Raw genomic sequence first — 19,861 nt, forward strand, 5'->3', positions numbered from 1 at the left:
AGAGCACAGTCAGCAATAAACAAGGGAGCATGGGAAGGCAGGGTTGTCACGGTGGCAAAAATGTTCATTGACAGACATCTTGCTTCCTATGAGACATGTCTGTATCCCAGAGGCAAATCAAAAACATTATTTCAACCCTTGGTTGGAGTGCTTTGGGGCAAAGAGTTATAAAACTGCAATTTAAACATCAGCACATGCTGTGCTGTGTATTCTCAGTATTAGTTAGAACAAGCAAATGTATGACAAAATAATTTAAATCCAACCGGTCGCTTAGGTAGTGCATCTGCCCTTCTTGTCCTTTGATAATATTTGGAACATTGTCCTCATAGGGCTTGTCATTGTTTGCTTATGAAATTATAGCTTATAAACACCCAAAGGAATGTCTTTAACATGGGCTGGGTCTGATCTTTTTCCTCTCTTCAAAAATGAGAAGTTTCATAATTAAATGGGGGTGAGTGGGGAGGGCCCTTAGTCACATTGAAATGACAATGCAGAAATGTCCCCTTGTCTGACACATGTAGCAAGTGATTAATATTTGCTTAAATGCAAAAACAAGACAATTAGACATGCAGTTGAAAATCTTGTATTTATGACACAATCTTGTTTTTAAGAAACAATGGACAAGCTTTAAATAGGTTCAATTAATTTTTCATAGGAATCAAAATTATCATTTCAATTAAATGTTGATCTGTGATTATGTCCCTTTATTTACTTAAGCTGTGCACTGAAGACATAAGGTTATCAAGAAATATTCATCACTATTTTTCCTAAAGAAAACTGCAAATATTCTTCTCATTTTGATTGATTTTGAAGCACATTCTCTATATGTAACCTAGGATAGCCTCAACCATAGTCCTCATGTCTCAGGCTCCCATCTTGCCACCATCTCAGCTATGGGGATCATCTTCACAAGCTCTTTTGTCACCTAAAACAGTACTTAGTTGCTTAGTTCCAACTCACAAACAAAGCTACAATTTTTGGGTGTAATTCAAGAATTTGATATACAATTAGAGAAATGTAGTACTGAGTTTAAAATTCTGTCTTTTCCATTTCTAGTGCTACTTCAGATAAATCTGAAATTTTGTGCTTGGGAACATTATGCACAAGTTGCCCCTATCTGCTTTCTCAAACTCATAGGTTTATTCTGATATCTTGTTGAGGTAGATACAACTAGAAACTATCATATATCACAACATAACAGGAAAATTATTTGTACAGTGAAGTATGATGCTTCTGGAACATAGGATTTCTGAAGTGATTTCACAATAATAATCCCATAAATGAATAAAAATGCTTTTATATGGTGATTAATTCAATTCTTTATATGATGAAGAAGAGATTCATTTGTTCAGGTTTTTAAAGTTTTTAAATTTTTCCATTTAATTTCACATACATACATTTTCACATATCTATTCACAAATATGTGTGTGTATGTGTGTGTGTGTGTGTGTATGAATGTATATATTTCCACCTAATAACCTGTTGCATTGGACTACATTAGGAAATTATCTCTGGTAAAATCTAATTCATATAGAGCTCTAAGTTTTAGGAAAAAAATTAGGAACTTGTGGTTGGTTTGACACTGTACCAAAAAGGAAATTAATAAATCAACAAAGACTTCTATTCCTCCTATTCCATTTCTTCCTCTAACAGGAGCTTAAAGTCACATTGTGAACTAAGACATTCAAATTATGATTTAATAACTTTATTACATCAGATTAGGGGCATCTATTCTGAGTTATCTTATCGATGTCCTACAGCAAATGAGCCTGTGATTACGAAGAAGCATTTCTATTATTAGGTTAATTTTAAAGTCCCTTAATGATTCAAAGAGATAAAAAAAAAGTGATGAAGATTTTACAGAATGGTTTAAAAATGCAGAAGAAAAATTTACAACTTTCAAATTCAATTAATGGGCACAAGTGTATATTCACAAAATTAAAATTATAGGGCAAAAAATCAAAAGTGATATATCGACCCAACATTTGAGGGAAGTGACATACTGTATCTTTAGAAGTTTTTATCTGTTTTTTATCTATTTTGTTTAAATATCAGAATAGTTCAGCAATAATAACTGACTAAAAGGGATCCCAAATCTGATGCTGACCTTTCTGCTAATGAATGTTGTATTACAATGAAGTCTTCCTTTCGAAGACAAATGACCCCTTAGTCACCTCAACTGTACTAATCTGTCACTTTCACAAGTTACTTTGTTAGAAATTACTAACAAAGTTTAGAGTTACTTTGCAAGAAATCGTTCACCTGTAAAATATAGGTATGTTTATGGAATGAGTGTTGTAGCATCAAAGCAGATTTATGTTAAATGCCATCTCTTGACACATGGATGTTCACACATTGCCCACAACCGTTAGTGCTGTGATTATATGATGTATATCATAGGAGACAGCCAGGTGTGGTAGTGCCTGGTAGGTAAAGCAAGGTGGATGTCTGCAGGTTTGGCATATACAGCCTGCTCTATGGGCTGAGCTACACAGGGAGACCACTTTTTAAAACACGTGCAGGAAATAATGAGAAACTTTGCTCTTCCTATTTTTCATCTGCGGCAGTGAATGCTTCTTGTGGTTATTATTTCAAGATTTGGTTGGTAGCATTGTGACTACTTCATTCAAGTTCTTTAACAAGAAAATGTTGAAATATGTTTGTAGGAACCAATGGTAAAATGTGCAATTTTCTCAAAATTCCATGGCTGAGTTAAGCTGAGAAAACTTGAATCAGTCATTCTAGTTTTAATACACACTGATGTTATTAATGTACTTACCTATGATCTCATGGCAGAACTGTGAGCTTTCGTTTCCACTGGCAATGACTTGTATTTCAATCTAAATTTATGCTTCTTTCTTATTCTCAGGGTTTGATCTATGTTCTTTTATAATTTGAATCATTTGAAACAAACCAAGGAGGTTAAAATGACAGAATGGTAAACACATCCAACAGAAAAGAAAAACTACTTTGCTCAAAAAAAATGCAGACAGAATCATGCACTGTGTTGGAAACTGCAAAGAAACACGTCCTTTAAAAATAAAAATAAAAGAAGTAGCACTGTATCATTTTTCCATACAGAACACTGAATTAGGTATTCTATGGGTCACATGGGCTGCTGAAATGTATCAGGCACTGCAAGGAATAGTGAAGGGGTTTTAATCACTGGAAAAGAGGGGTTGAGGGTGCATATGTGTTCTATATGCAAAATGATACTCAACTAGAAACAACAGATGATCAGTAAAGGCAACTTACCGTCTATATTCAAGATGTACTCTATCAATACTGAGAAATAAAAAGCAAAGAGGAGTTGGAAAATAAAGTAGAAAGCACCCACCTTCCACATTGTTGTCTTCTGAAAGCACATGACAAGGAAGGAGAGAAAAGGAAAAACATTCATTAAGCAGCATGCAGACTGGACCTTGCCTTTGCATGTCTTCCTCATGCAAGGCACCAAACATATCATGCAAGTGCTCCACCACTGTCATTCAAAGGGAAAAGCAAAACCACAGGGGAATGGGTTCCCTCCCATTGGCAGCATTTACAAGATGTGAGACAAAATTGCAGCAACACTGTCAGGTCCTGAGCAAAGAAAGGGTGTTTCAATGCACCAGTAAAGCGAGCTGTATTGTCACCACAGGTTGCTGGCAATATCCTTCCAGGCAAATTTTAAAAGCTTTTTATTTTTATTTTTTTAGTGATTCTAAAAGGCTTTATTTCTATATATTGATTTGGATCTCTTTGAAAGAATGCCCATTGGCAATCGCTATGAAATTTCACCAAGAGTTACTCTACTTCTGTCAAATGAGCTATTTTCATTGCCCCCTTGGTGTTGAATGCTTCTAACAACTTCCTTAGGATAATACGTACAACATAGATTTTTGCAACTAATATCTATCATTTATTTGGTTTATTTATTACCAGTTCAAGATTTATTATTAATGACAGTTTGCTATAATCTACTAAGATGCTGCTGAAAATATGGTGAGTAGAAAAAGTGACCATTGCAAAAGAAGTGCATTATACCAGGCTGACTGTTATTAAGGTTAATGTCTAGCTAAAATTTCCTTGTGTTTTAATATAGTTACATAATAGTCATATAGTTTTATTTTTAATATATGTTTTCATGTTTGTACATATATGCATAAACACACATATGACTTTTAAATATATTTAATATGTGTATCCCATTTGAGTGTACTGGGTTTAAACAGAGTAATATTGAGCACCTCTAGACTGTTTGAGACATAGGAGTTGGTAGATAGGACTGAAATGGAAGTTAAAGCAGTCTTAGGAACTCCAGGCCAAAGCAAGATTTTAATACTGATTAAAACACTTTAGTTGTTAAATGTATTGACTGAAATTCTGGCCTCATCCTTACATTCTCTATCTGTTTAGTTCACTTTACATTATGCAGGGGTCATTTGAACAAAAAATACTGTAAAACTAAAGCAATATGACTGTAGTAATATGAAGACAAAACTGAGGATAAATGCTCTGTTTATATTGAAGTGCTGTTTTCTCCAGTTCATGATCAATGGACTTAGAATCCTGGTTTTGTCTTAATCATATAATAAGAGACTGAAATACATCAATGTATTAATTCATTTTAGTAGTAAGAGACACCTGATTGGTGGGGACGCATTGTTTTTAGGCAATACTACATTGGCTAGAGTTTATTTTTAAAGAAACATTTTTAAAAAATTCAAATATTTGGTATGTTTTTCCATTTTTTTGGTTTTTATTTTATTGGATAAAGACACTGAATTCATTACTTATCAAAAGGAATTCTGAAATGGCATATGCACAAATATTTAAGTATGTTTACTGCTTTATAGTGGAAATACACAAATAACTATAATGTTTATGATATGCATTATGATATGATAGTTTATATCTATCCCTGGAAACTTATTCTCTATTTAAGGTAATTTTTTTTCAATGATTGCTCAGTATGAACATTAAAATAAAACTTCAAATTCTGAGGAGAATCAATTCCTCTGATTGTATTGAATTGCTGTAAGGGAAAGAAGAAAAGCAAGTACAAAGTAGTGACTTAGATAAGGATGGTGGCTGTATGCTTAAGGTCATTCACTCCATCTACAAACAACAGTTCTCTTCACTGTTAGGAGAGGAAACAGCCAAAAGGTCATTCTCTAGATAATTCCCTGACATTCAGGGTTTTTTTTCCATTCTTACTCAGGGAGAGAATATGCTTAATGGAGGGGCCTCTGGTGTGTAACTTTAAGTTGGGCCCAATGTACAAACAATCCTGATCTGCATATGTTAACAAAATGTATCTCAGAATATTTGAGTCTTCCAAAGAGCTAAAATATAAGAGCAAAATGTAAGGGAATGTATCAATTTCAGTTAAAACATACAGAAGAGAGTTGGCCTCAATCAAACTTGCCTTAAGTTTCTATAATTTTCAAATTTAATAACAGGGAAACACACACACACACACACACACACACACACACACATCCCTGAACAAACAGTAAAGAAAAAGAAAACAAAATCCCAACTTTCTCTCTCCTCCTTCCATTCTACACTACAGTCTGAAGTAGTCCATTTGTTGACTATGATAGTTAAAACTTGTTGACCTGAGGCTAGCCCATGCATTACTTCACAGTGTGACTGCAACTCTAACTTAGGGTACTCGACCCATCACCAGGCATTTTTTCTCTAGCTTTCTAGTCCATTCTTACATGAAACAAGTGGATACTGAATAAGAAGAAAATATTTTTTTCTTCCCAACTTGAGGGACTGTGTGTACACCATTATGCAAACAAATGATAATAGAGTTTTGAGCAGTAACAGGGAGGAACTGAGTTCCAGCATGCCTTAGTGTACAGGAGTGGCAGTGTATTATCGGTTTAATGTGAAACAGAAAGGTATCCACCTGGCCTGGCCTTACCTGTAGACCTTGTCAAAGCAGGACACATCTCTTACATGTAAAAACCCTGGCTAAGGGTGTCACAAGAAAACCCTTAGAATCAACTAACCAGGGCCTATACGAGCTCACAGAGACTGAACCCACAACCAGAGAGCCTACATGGGACTACCTAGGACCTATGCAGATATCTGACAGTTGTAGAGCTTGGTCTTCTTGAGGAATGCCTAACAGTGGAACAAGAGATGTCTCTGACTCTTTTGTGCTGGCTTTTGGGACCTTATTCCTCATATTGAGTAGCCTTGCTCAGCCTTAATATAAGGCAAAGTGCTTAGTCTAACTACAACTTGATATGCCATGTTTTGTTGATATCCATGGAAGGCCTGCCTTTTTCTGAATAGAAACAAAATAGGAGTAAATGGGGGGGGGACAAAGGAGATGGGTGAGGAGGGTTTAGGAGGAGAGGAGGGAGGAAACTGCAGTAAGGATGTAAAAGAAAAGAAGGAATAAACAAATGACTGAACGAATGAAGGAATAAAGAAACCTGGCCTCTTAGTTTTGCAGAGCTAGTTTTACTAGTACAAGTGCAGATCTCTCAGTACTCAATTCTGTTGTTATTACTGCATCATATAAAAGCCAGGAATCCAAACCTGCAAAAAATTTTTCTTGTCATTCCTTTAAAACATGCTTTCCCCACCGAAAGGGAATCAGATACTAGGTGTCATACATGCTAGGAATGACAGCTATGTGCTGGCATTGGGAATCAGCAGACTACTGCAGTGTGTCTCTTTAAGTTTCCACAGGAGACTTTTAATTTGTTTCTTTTGCTCCTAGCTTGTAAGAATGCAAGGACAGTAGAAGAGCCTATCATGAGAGCTCATAGAAGCTGCCTTTACCATAGTTTTGAGATCTCAGTTGGGTGGCCCCATAGAAAATAAAAGGAAAGATGAACACCTGGCATTTCAGCTTTCCTTTGGTGTCTGTCTCCTTTATTTTGGGTCAGGTCATATTCCTACTTGAGTCTACCTACCTAACATACGTCATCCTTTGAGGCTGAAGTCACATAGTTAAGTCAGCCTCCTAAACCTAGTCACCTTGGATTCCAAGAAGAGCAAGATCTCTAGGAGATATTCTCCCATCCTCTACCCTCACCACACATACATCCAAACATAGGCAATTGTCCATGAAGGTGAGATGGCACTCTGGACCTAAAGTAGTCAGTGTGCAGAAACCAGAGGGTCTCCATCTGTGATGTCAACCATTAGCAATTTATGGAAACAGCTTGAGAGACTGGAACTGAGGTAATCATGGAGAACCATTCGTTGACAAGGATTGCTTGGCTATGCATACCCCTAGTCCACTAGTGAATCTGAACATCATGTAAGCATTCCTAAAATGGACTTGGTGACACTAGATCATATTATATCTCTCTCTGCCCTCTGTTTTTCCATGACTGCTCTCTAATTTGTCTGTAAATGGAGGTGAAGAGCTATTTAGGCTTCTGGAGCTCTGACTCTTGGCCTAAAGATCCCCAGTTACAGTTTCTGCACTTTGTCCTAAGTATGTGCATACAGAAAAAGAAAATAATGAGTAAGAAAATGAATGTATTTGGTTCAATATCACTTCCCCCTAAAAATCAGAAATTGAATCCTGTTGAGTAAACAGAATTTGGAATAAAATGCCACAAATAACATCTTTTGGCATAATCGACCAAGATGCTGAATACTATGAGGCCCTTATATCAATGTTCAGATGCCGTCAGTTGTGTGTCACACACAGCAGACCTTAAGATTTGGCCAACAAAGCTACCAGAAAACACTCAGGCATAGCCCCTACTGTATACTTGGGTTTCCTTTCTTTGCTCTCAGTAACTTTTGAGTGGCTCCCTTCAAGGTCCTTAACTCCCTTTCTCTTCCATCCAAACTGGCATGATTACAGGTAACTTGTCACACAGATACAATACTGGTGCTGGCAAGGGCAAGCAGCAGGAACAAGTCCTGGTCCACTCAATGAGTCTGGAGCATCTGTGCTCTCATTTTCTAGCTCCTCCTACAGCTTCTTAAGACTCTACTCCTTACTGCAGGGACTGAATGCCAGGATGGAAGAGTCTGGTTCCCATGGTGGCACAGGATGGAGCTCTGCTTTGCTTTTATTTTTCTTTTAGTGTTGGCATTGAAAGCCTTTAGAAAACCTGAATAGTCTAAGGATACTCCAAGGACTAGGAAATGGAAGGAATCACTGAAACTGTAGATTTATGCAGCACTCGGCCAGAAGAAGAGAAACACTGGCCAGAGCAAGAGGAAGTTCAAACAGAAAATAAAGGATAAAGGTTCATTATGAATGCTTACAGGAGGGGGAAAAAGTAGCTCTGGGCTAGAACTGGGCAAATTACAAAGCATTTTTTAAACAGATGGCCTCAGCTCCTGCTCCAAAACCATTGGAAGGAGATCCCAAGGTTCTCCCACCAGCTTGCTCCATCCTGATCCAGGGGCATGAGTGCAGCCAATTGGAGTTGAGCCAGTGGACTTTTTCACTGCCTAGGAGTGAACGGAGAGCTACTTCTAGACCAAGCGCTAGAGATCAGAAGAGAGATGATCTTGTTATTTCTAAGACATTTTAGACATTAAAAAAGACATGGGTATTTAATTCAAAGTGTTCTCTCTCAGTGTTGGTACTCACAGAGTATAGTGAGAGGAAAGAGGGGCAGGGGAGGGAATAAGGGCATCAGGAGTAGAGGGACACTGAAGCCTATTCTGGTACTGAGGCTGTTTGAGGAATCTTTTGGAACATAGTGACAATTGATCAACCTATTACAAAATGTAATGTAATCAATGACTCCTGCAGTATGACATAATTTCATTACATAAGAGACCATCACAAGTATTTTTTAATGTTTTACTTTTAGTTATGACTTCTAGAGATATTGCCAGCTCAGGGTTTCTATATGCATCTCAGGAGTTGAACTTAGGAAAGAGACGTTGCATGGAATTGTGACTAACACAGTCTGTTCCATCTATTTAGCCATGTTGTGATTGCTGGCTTAGTAATAAGTGTTTTCTTGTATGGGATTGGCAGATAACATGGAGTGTTGCTTCTCTGGAGCTCCTCTGTCTGAGCTAAGCCACTATGCTATGAAATTGTACCAAGAAAGCTACAGAAGACCAGTAGTGTCTGCCCTTCTGAGAGTTTGATGTCAGAATACTTAGAAAACATAAAAAAAAAAGGTCTGGGACCAGAGCGGAGGATTGAATGTACCAGCCCATGTTTCTGCGTGCACTTGGGATTCCAGTAATTAGTGTAGCTTTGTCTATGAACAAATGAATATTAGTCTTCTGGCCTGTGTGTCTGTAGTAGAGAATGCTGTATAGTGTATCCTAATCTTTGCATTATTGATATAGATACTAAATTCCACTAAACATCAACCATGTCTGAGATGGACAGTTTTTTGTTGTTGTTGTTGTTGTTCATAAGCCATTATCATAGACATTTTCCAAACAAACCTTAAGATACTTATGGACTACTTGTCTAGGTTTGGATTTTTAGATCAGTCCAAAACACATCTGTTTGATATTTCTAAGAAAAAGCAGAAGAATTTTGTGATGAAATTCAGAGAAATTTACATAAAACATGACTAAACTACATTATAAAAAGAAATCTAAATTTAGTGTTTAACAAATTAAATTTACATATGTTACATAAAAATAAAGCTGTTTATATAATTTGACTTACCAATTAAATATTTTATATGTACAGAAAACCAGACCTTATTAAAAAAGAAGAAATGCTTCAAGTCGTTATTTTAAATTGAATAGTAGTCTTACACATTAGAAAATTCACTGAATAATAAAAGGACTTTTTGAACCACTCTGGTTTTCATTGTTCACTTTGATTTATATGCAGAATTCAAGATAGTTTGCAAGTGCTGAGATTCAAGGTTAATTCTAAAATTTTGTAGAAAACATTGAAAAGCATTGAAATGTATTTTCTTTGTGGTTAAGTTAATTAGATCAGACTTGAAATTTCCCAGAAACTCTCAGCTTCAAATAAAATATTGCTAATGAAACAACAAATCTTTAGTGGTCTTTTCATTGTAGATTGTTTATAGAGGAAGAAATCAGGACTCCTAACTGTATTTCCCCCAGGCATTCCAACTGCTGTAAATGAAAGAGTATTGTTCAAATACTTTGTTGTCTTTAAAACTTAAAAGGCATTATGTTCACCACCCAAGATATTTTGCCTCTTTTGAAAAACATCTGAAATAAAGGTTATCTTAATTCAATAGTAAATATTTGTATATTGATCTTATCCAATATAAGTTTGCCATGTGAAGCTGACTTGTATTTTCACTTCACATGTCTGTTGTATAGTCATTCTCTTCGCGTGAGACATAAAAGTCATATTTTTAGTATCTGATTTAGCAACAAGTAAGGAAGTAAAACCTAAGTACATTATCCAATTTCAGGGCTTTTAAAAATGTTTTAGAAAACAAACTAAAAGGAAAATAGTTGGTTCAGAATATAACCAGTTTGATACCATTGGAGAAGCCACTTGTAGTTTGGTAAGTACTAATTCACTGACATAGGTGTTAGGTAGCCCATGGGTAAGGATTCTACCAGATTGAACAATCTAACCCTTACCTGTCAATTTGCCGACCTAAATTCTTCATTTAATATTTTCCTGAAATGTTAGATTCCCTTTTAGCAAACAAGCACGAATATAAGTGAAGAATTCATTTGTGATCATATAAGACTTCTTAAAATGTTTACTCCGTATTTCAAAGTAGTTTGATTCATTCTTTAAGTAACATCATAGAAAGGTTATTTCTTAACGTAGTATAAGCTGGCTTATGGTTGTCAGGAAAAAACTGTATGCTTTGGACAAAATTTTGAGACTAAAAATTTAATTCATTACATGTTTATTATACAACTAATTATGTTTTTTTAATGTTTTGCAAGACTAATATATAATAATTACTTCAATTAAAAAAAAGATTTTCTTCTGACTTCCCACCTTCATGAGTATTTTTAGAAGCCAACCTTAAAAAGCCAAACAAAATCATTCGAACAAACATCAGTACACTCTGAGCTGTCATCACACTGACTTGCAGGTCCACATATACACATCTAACTATGCTGCATTTCACGAAGAAACTTGAAATCTGCTTTTCTATTTCAACTTTTCTCCTGTTATAAAGGCTAAACAAACTGGAATAAGAAAACTATAATCAATACATTTACATTACTCCTAGCAATGTATCTACGCTATAACACACGGAAAGTAGTTATTTCATTAAATAAGATGTAGACTTTCTTATATATCTGATTCAATTATTACTATTTAAACAAATAGGAATGGAGATGAAGTCAAGTATGGATCTAGGCTCAGGCCTTGTCCTGATATGTATTTGTAGCTAAGGATGGGAACAAACTCAGCAGCAGCATCCTGATTCATACTGCCAAGTGCTCAGATTATAAGTGTGTGATACTACAATGGCAAGAATAGCATTCCCCTAACTTCATGATTCTTCACAGAATCCAGCAGAGATATGCCAACTATCACATTTCAACTAGAATTAAATAACAGCAATACTGGAGCTACTCAGTTGCTGCAGCCAAATTCTACATGATTGGCAGCCATATGATCACTGGTTACCAGAATGGACACAGTTTACATTTTTGCCATCACAGAAAATGCTATGGGGGTACTGATGCAAGTTACAAGGTCCCTAAAAGGTCTCTGACAATATCTAATGATAGCAAGCTGAATGTGTTCTTTATTTCTGTTCATTAAAGGGGCATGATTTAAGTTCATAATAATATTCTAAAAGAAAATATCAATTTAGATTGGATGTGGTTATTGCATTCGTGCAACATAGAGAGCTATGCAATACTTTCATTTTAATTTCAAAATAATAAAAATAATTGAGAAAAACAATAAAATTTTTATTGTAGTCATTTTAAATGTCTTTGAGTAATTCAAAGTCTGAACAATTATTATTTTTAATCATGTCTTTTCTTTAAACATCACATCCTGAATACATCTTGTTGGTTAAAAAATTAAATTTCGCAATATAGTATTTTATTACTTATTATAACTACTCATCTTCTCTAGTATTCTTATTGCCTTTAATTGTCGTATATGACAATTGTTAAGGAATAGTATTTTTACATTGTTCTACAAACAATGTATTTGTAGAACTGGTAAAATGCATAGTCCATTGCATTCTTTTATTATGAATTTTCTTGTAGAATAGTAACATATAGACCCCCCTTTTAATCAGATAGGCCTCCTGTTCAGCATTACATTGTAGAAGAATGAATGTCATGGAGAAATGCACAAGCCTTGCTGTAGGAATGCAATGTAGCAGGCACTGAAAATGATAAAGGTAAAGAGAGCAGTATGAATCTTGAGTTCATTCCAGTCTGCAAGTGGCTGAGCTCACTAAGGGGCTAATCTGTGGAAACCAATGCACTTAACAAAAACTCAAAAAACACACAACATTGGAAGGGAAAATATGAATTGGGGACTTTCAAAGGGGTCAAAGTGGCAAGAGTGGTCAGGAGATAAATGGATGGATTATTCATGGTCTCATGAATAATGGAAAAAGAATCTGCCTAGTAAGATTTCTTGGCCCATATAGTGCTTGTCGTACAAGCAGGAGGGACTGAGGCCAGGTTCCTAGTAACAGTGTAATAACCTGGCACAGTGTATGCATCTGTGAGTCCTGGGCAGGAGATGAAGTCAAACAGATCCCAGGAGCTTACAGGTTAGCCAAGTTCACCAGTTTGGTGAGTTCCAGGTTTGGTGTGAAACTCTGTATAAAAGTAAGTGAGCAGAGGGAGAGTGATAGACTAAGACACTCAACAGCAGCTTCTGGCTTCCGCAGGTACGGGAATAGGCAAGCACACCCTCAGACATGCATAAACCATGCACAACACACACATCCATACACACCTTCAGTGACATGCATAAATCACAAACCACACACGCACGCGCGCGCGCACACACACACACACACACACACACACACATGCACACACACACACCCTAAGTAAATAATCAAGTTTAGGTAGCCCTGCTAGTCTATGTTTAGGACTTCAAGAATTGCTGCCATTAATTGCTGATAACTACTTATCAAAATGTGCTCCTTTTTATGTTATTGATATCAAATTTCCACTGTTACACAGTAATGGAGGAAGCAATGTCAGAATAAAAATAAGAAATGTATTTACAGCCCTAAGTCCCTACAGATTAGTAGTTGATCAGTTGTCCCAAGCACATGAGCTGTTGCCTGTTATATAAAATAAGTACTGAGAAGAGCAAATGTTCCTCAAGTCCTCAAACGACACTGAAGTCATCTGCTGAAGTCCTGCCCCATGACATTAGAAAGGCTTGAAAGAGATAATACAACAGTATCAGATACTTATTTTAATCCAAAGAAGAAAATGCATCTTGGAAGCCAAAGTCAGTAATCTATTTTGATTCAGTTTTACATCTTCTACATCAAGCAAAGCTTACCTGAACATAAAATAAAATAATAAATAAGCCTTAACAGATCAACTTAATTGCCTCAATAAATTTCTGATATTATTACAGCAGAAAGAAGGTGTGTCATTTTCAGTGTTTGTATTGGATATTGGAAAGAAAGTATGTAGCTGGACCTCACTGCATAGGTAAGGGGCATCTTAACTGAAGTGAACTCTGTCCAACACATCAGTATTGAATGGAACACTCAGTCCATGAGGAAGATGAAGGAAGAGTAGGAAAGTTGCTATTTTTCTGAAGCTCCAGATAAGCAGCTTTGGTGTTTGTTGTTGATTACTAAGCTTCTCCTTAAGCAGCATATAAATTGGTTTGGGTTGACACATAAAAGGACAGATCCAATTGCTTAAAATGGGCCTATCAATTGAAAACAAAAAAAAATGAAATTTGAAAACATAAGTATAGTGAAGAGTCAAAAGATGACAATAGTCAAAAAATCAAGATACTACACCATATCTCTAAGTAATTAAATATCTTGGCAGAGTTTATAAGGTCCTAAAAAAGTATATAGTTCCTTGATTTCACCATTCCTAGAAAGGGGCTTGGAAAGAACAGAAGAATGGGATGAAAAGAACTCTAGAGTATGCTGCTCCATGGGTTTAAAGAATCTATGTGACTTTAAAAAAGTAATGTTTACTATTTGACCCATTTGCTAAATGTTTAAAGGGCTACATACACTCATTAAGGTTCACCACAAGAGTATAAAACCATTTATTTAATAATAGCAAATCTTAAGGCATTGTATGTTGAGGTAATACACATTTAATGATGTTGGCCATGATATGATATTGTAATTAATGTTTCCTTTTTCAAATTCTACATTCAAGAATATATATATATATATATATATATATATATATATATATGTGTGTGTGTGTGTGTGTGTGTGTGTGTGTGTGTGTGTATGCATTGTGTATGGATATACTTGTATATATACATACATATGCATATGTTGCTTCACACATATTTTACTTAATGCCTTATTAGTTACTCTTTTAATCTCCAAGTTTCTATGAATCTAGCTCTGGGTTAGGAATGTGTAGGTTTCTTTCCACGGGCAAGTTTTCTTTGACATTATGAATCTTCCTAAATTAGCCTTAGGTCAATGGTTCTCAATTGTAACCCTTTTGAGAGTCAGATAACCCTTTCACCACAGTCATATGAGGCCATCAGAAAACATAGATGTTTACATTACAATCCATAACAGTAGCAAAATCACAGTTATGAAGTAGCAACAAAATAATTTTGTGGTTGTGGGGGTGGATCACCACAGTATGAGGAACTGTAGTAAAGGGTCACAGCATTAGGAAGTTTGAGAATCACTGGTCTTGAATAAATAAGACATTTTACCATTAGAAATACTTTGAAGGAGGAAGAAAGAACAGAATTCTAGTATCCATTCCATTTAAGTTATTAATAGATTCTAGAGCCATCAGCTGGGTGGCCACCCACATTTCTCCATGGGTTGTTTTTGCTAAAGAAAGTCTGGTGATAAAGGCATGATGTAGAAAATACTTATCATTAACTCACAGTATACTTCATCTAATTAATAAACTGAAATAATAATTAACACACAAGTAGAAAGAAATCATTAAGATCCAAGGGCACAAATAATCTGTTTTATTCATGACTTTATAAACATTTTATCACAATGCTAATGACAAATACAAGAGATTCAATGAAATACTAAATGCCAGATTTGGGTATTCTGATCCCCAATCCTGTGTTCTTTCCTCTATATTCCTGACGGTCAGCAAATCTCCAATTAGGACACAGACCCTAAAAGTTTCTGTATATATCTGTTGGAAGTAAATCTTCCCAACTAAAAGGAACATTTAAATAGTAACTGAGTCAAAACTATTATTAATCATGAGACTCCTTTACAAGTACCTGTAAAATATGAGCAGCATTTACTTTGAGAAATGACATTGTTTGTTGATATATTCAGAAGCATAAAACCAATTTTTACCAAGTTAAATTATTTTGATGAAAATCCTAATAAAAATTTCTGCACTATCTTAATAAATTTTGTGATTTATTGACTACAATGAGGTGTGGACCACATGGGTTCCAAAGCCATAACACAGATAGATTTCAACAGGTTTTCAACTCTCTAACAATTTGCCTTTTTACATTTCAAAAGCCAGGAAGCTACTGAAAAAAATGGAATTCTTTGCATCTTGAGTGAAATAGCTAAGTCATGTTTCCACTAAATTGATTAATACCATATCTGATGTATGAATATTAAATATAAACTTTGTACCTAATTAAAGTTATTAAAACAAATATTTTCCATATATAAGAAACTGCTCTTGCCTGGAATGTTTGTTGCTGAATAAACTGGACATGCAGGACCCACAAGAAAATGACTGCTGAACTTACAAAACAAGACAGTACTGAAGGGTTCCTGTTAAAATGGAGAAGTATGCTAGACACACTGTGGCCATAGACTGAAGATGGATGCCCCAACGTTAAAGAGGAACATTGGGTGACTGTCCTTGTAGCAAGAAGTCTCTGTCAATTCTAGAGTTTATATATTATCTTTCTATGGTCTTTGATAGAGTTGAAGACAGATAATTATGGTTATAGTTTTCCTCAGTTATTATAAAAGATAAGTTATCTTTCTTTTTATTTAGACAGAAAAGAGGAGATGATGGGGAATGTACTGTGTATGTTTATCTTATTGATTGTTAAATAAAATACTGTTTGGCCAATGAGATAGCAAGTTAGACAGGACTAGGAGTCAAAGAGGATTTTGGGAAATGTAGTAGAGAAGTGCTGATCCAGGCAGAAAGTGACATAACAAGGAGACTCATATTTAAGCGAAGGGGAACAGGTAGGGCCCTCTTTTCCCCTTCACTCCTGCTCCAGCGGCAGAATGTGATCCACCGGCAAGGAGGGACGCCAATAAGGTGTCCGATAAGTCTTATAAAATATATAGATTTATAATAATTGAGACTGAGCTAACAGATGAGGAATCCTAGTCATTGGCCAAGCAGCTTTGAACCTAATACAAGTTTCTGTGTATTCATTTGGGCCCTAACTCAGGCAGGAGACTGGCATAAAGCTCACACGTGGCAGTGGGGCTCAGGCAACTTTTGGCGGAAAGATTTATCATAACATATACACATGACTTTTATTTAGGTATTTCAAAATACTACATTCAGTAATGCTACTGGTAAAAAAAGCAAAGGCCTTCGGGTCCATGGGGATGGAAGCCGATTATAGTTATTCTTGTTCGGTGGTTAATTCCACCATGCAGCATTAACTGGATCATCCATGTGCAGACTCACAGTTGTCAATTACATTGTGCAGTGACTTGTAATGCACTAAACTGATTCTGGCTTAGGTTATACAGCAGTAAAATAAGTTTTTTTCCCTCCTACCTGGTTGCTTATTCTTATGTATGGTTCCTAAAATTCTGAATGTACCTTCTTATGATCAATAAACATAAGCCACAATCATATTTTAAAATGTCGAGTTTTAGAATTCTAAAGGCAAAATGAATCTTTAACATATAACAGAATCAAAGGCACAGCTGTATGGTACAGCATCTCCTTGTTCTCAGGGTTGCTGCTTTGAACAGAACTCCAGGAAGCAAATCACTTGGAAAAAGAGACTTCAGAGAAGTACTGTCTCTCATGCCTAACTGAGGGTAGGAATCCAAATAAGGCTAAAATTTTCATTTTCTTTTCACATAAAGCTTGGATTAAAAACTGGAATCCTGACTTTCTTGCCAACAAATACTCAAACCAAAAGGTAAGTGTTGGAGGGATAAGAACTAAAATAACCAACCAAAATATTTACAATATTTAGCTTCCCAACCCAATTCTTTTAAAGGACACATATTTTGCCTACCCCATATACATATAGAGTTTGCATGTTATTTTACTTTACAGATGAAAACAACTGTGGTCCAGTGTTCAGTTACTAATTTATGTCACAGGCAAGCAGAAGTTCTAAGAACACAAATATGTCTCCTTCTAGAACCAGAAGAGTTCTCCATCCTACAGAAGATGCTGTCAGAAAGAAAATGATTTATCAAATGTAGGACTGAAGCAGGGCAAAGCATCAGAGCCCCATGGATGAAATATTCCACAGGCCTAAGTAAGAAAAACTTGAAAGAAACATCCTAATAATAACTCTTATTTGATAATATTTATGTGCAGACAAGTCTTGAAATCAAAAGCAAAGACAGATGTAATATGCAGTAAGTCTCAGAAAGCAAATAAGCTGCAAAGTCATTGGACCATGCACGTCAGTGAAAGTGAGGGAAAATTCAGTGGTCATTTACTATTTCTTCTAAACAACATCTTGTCTTTGATGGCAGCTCTTAGCCTATGATTCCTGAAAAGTCATGGTAATGCCTTAGACAAGAGATGTAAGCGCCACTTTGCCTCTGATAAAAATCAAAATTGGTTTTAATATTCCAAACACATGGGTTTAGTTGTATTTAGAGAGAATTAAAAGGAACTTGCAGGTCTTGTTTTAAAATTGATTTTTCAATTGCCAAAAATAGTAAACAGGGTATGTTGGAGCTATAAACTGGGAATGGGTATTTAGCTGCCAACTGGTATGCACTAGTAAAAGCAGATCTTTTGGGGGAATAAACAGCCTGAGATGAGATGACCCAATTTAGTTACATAAATTATAGAAAATGGGTTTAAAGACTTCTGTGAAAGTTATCAAAACTGTGTCTTCAAATTCAGAGCTCCAACCATACTTTATGATAACGAGCAGGTCATTTCTCATTGTGGCTTCAATATCCCTCTCTGTAAACTGGGAGATGATCAAATTTCCTTTATTGGATAATTATAAATTAGTAAGACTCATATAAATTGCATACAATAGATGTCTAGGTATTTATCCAATCTTGTTAACTAGTTTTCTATGATGAAATGTGGGAGAGGGAGGAATACTTAAGTGAAACTGAATTTTAGTCTCTATAAATTTAAGATTTTTCTTACCCTATACAGTGCTTCTATCTAGCAAAAGGAAATTGTGTATTGAGTTCTACTGAAAGTTTGAATGCCAACTGATTTCCAAAACGGTGCAGTATAATTAGGAAATTCATGAGTCAAATTCCTGTTTACGCCGGTACTGTAAAGGCTAATCATTGTTTGTTTTCTATAAGAAGGACTTGATTAAAGCCTCCAGCCGCAATAATTAAATAACCCTGTGTCTGAAGGACGCCAGCTTGGCTACTGCTGCAGTGTGCTGAGGCCATAATTAAGGCACAGGGATGTGTATAAATTAACGAAGCGGTGACATTTACACTGAGAGTGCAAAGCAGGGTTCTTCTAGGAAGAATGTCCTCAATGACTTCATGACTCTGTATTACATATACAATGAGATGTAAACAATTTCACATCTCTGTACAATGTTAGATCTAGATCTGATCTATATGAGGACTTCACAAAGTTCTCTATAAAAAGTCAGTTGGTGTTTCCAGGTTCTCAGGCACTGGTAGTGGTCTCTTTGGCAAGTATTCAACTTTGTCCCTGAAGTGTGGGAGAAGTCCTAGGTAATCCATAAATATGCAAGACTGTGTGTCAAGAAAGCTAGTTTGCTTAATCCTGAGATTCAGGTTAGTGGTCTCTGACCTAGTTCCTAATTCTTCAATACCATAATGTATTGTCTTAGAAAATTAAAACTCACTAACACAAAGGTAAGAGCAAGGAAGTATAAAATGGAGTGTGATGGATATGAACATTTGCCAAGTGTCAAAGACAAAGTGACTCTGCTTCTACATAGTTCATGAGGAAGATCATGGCAGGGTGAATTTTGCATGTGTTTTATTGAGGTCTAGTAATTCTACAATTTGAAGCATTGGGGGAAGAAAATTTATAAAAGTGTCAAAACTGTGACTATTATTACTTGTTGCACTTTTCAACTATATATTTTAAAACTCTTGAAAGTCACACCCACTTGGAGACAAACACAGAGGACACACTGTGCAAAATGACTGGGATCTGATTTAATGAAGTCCAGATATTTAAAAGACTAAATAGACTGGAGCCTATGGAACTGATAACTTAAAACAGACTTTCTCAAGTGAGCACTCAGGCACATTAGTCATGAAGGCATTTGTCAAGAAGTCCCTGACCCCATGTTTAGAAATGCTGCACATGACACCTGACGCACAGGTGACACTGGGAGCATGACTATTGAAAAGACATTTGTCAAGAGTTCTTGAGAGATTAGTTTGGAACACTTACATCCTCTTCCATTGACTCACAGTGCATCACTAGGACTGAAGATGACAAGATGACCCCAAGAAACTGAATCCTTTTGTGCAGACCAGGGACTCTCAAAGTTATTTATCTTGAGAGTCTTTATTCTGTGAGCAAGGTCTAGCAACATAATTTTCCTGGACTAAACCTGGAAAAGTTGCCATACATATTATTACAATATTCTATTCCTTGA

General features: G+C 35.8%; 1 protein-coding gene across 18 annotated transcripts in view; it reads right to left on the minus strand.

The window, feature by feature from the left end:
- Nrxn1 (neurexin 1) overlaps window positions 1–19,861 on the minus strand; it is a 1,056,958-nt gene that overhangs the window by 958,524 nt on the left and 78,573 nt on the right. For 12 of the 18 annotated variants that reach the window (XM_027418008.2, XM_035445190.1, XM_035445185.1 and 9 more), the window contains one exon: window positions 3,338–3,355. The exons of 5 other annotated variants lie outside the window; for them this stretch is intronic. In XM_027418008.2, the coding sequence (XP_027273809.2) occupies window positions 3,338–3,355 (18 nt within the window). The remainder of the gene's footprint in view (window positions 1–3,337; window positions 3,356–19,861) is intronic. One more of the 18 variants, XM_035445188.1, reaches the window with a different exon arrangement.

The sequence above is a fragment of the Cricetulus griseus genome, chromosome 5, assembly GCF_003668045.3.
Source record: "Cricetulus griseus strain 17A/GY chromosome 5, alternate assembly CriGri-PICRH-1.0, whole genome shotgun sequence".
In the NCBI taxonomy this organism is placed as follows: Eukaryota; Metazoa; Chordata; class Mammalia; order Rodentia; family Cricetidae; genus Cricetulus; species Cricetulus griseus.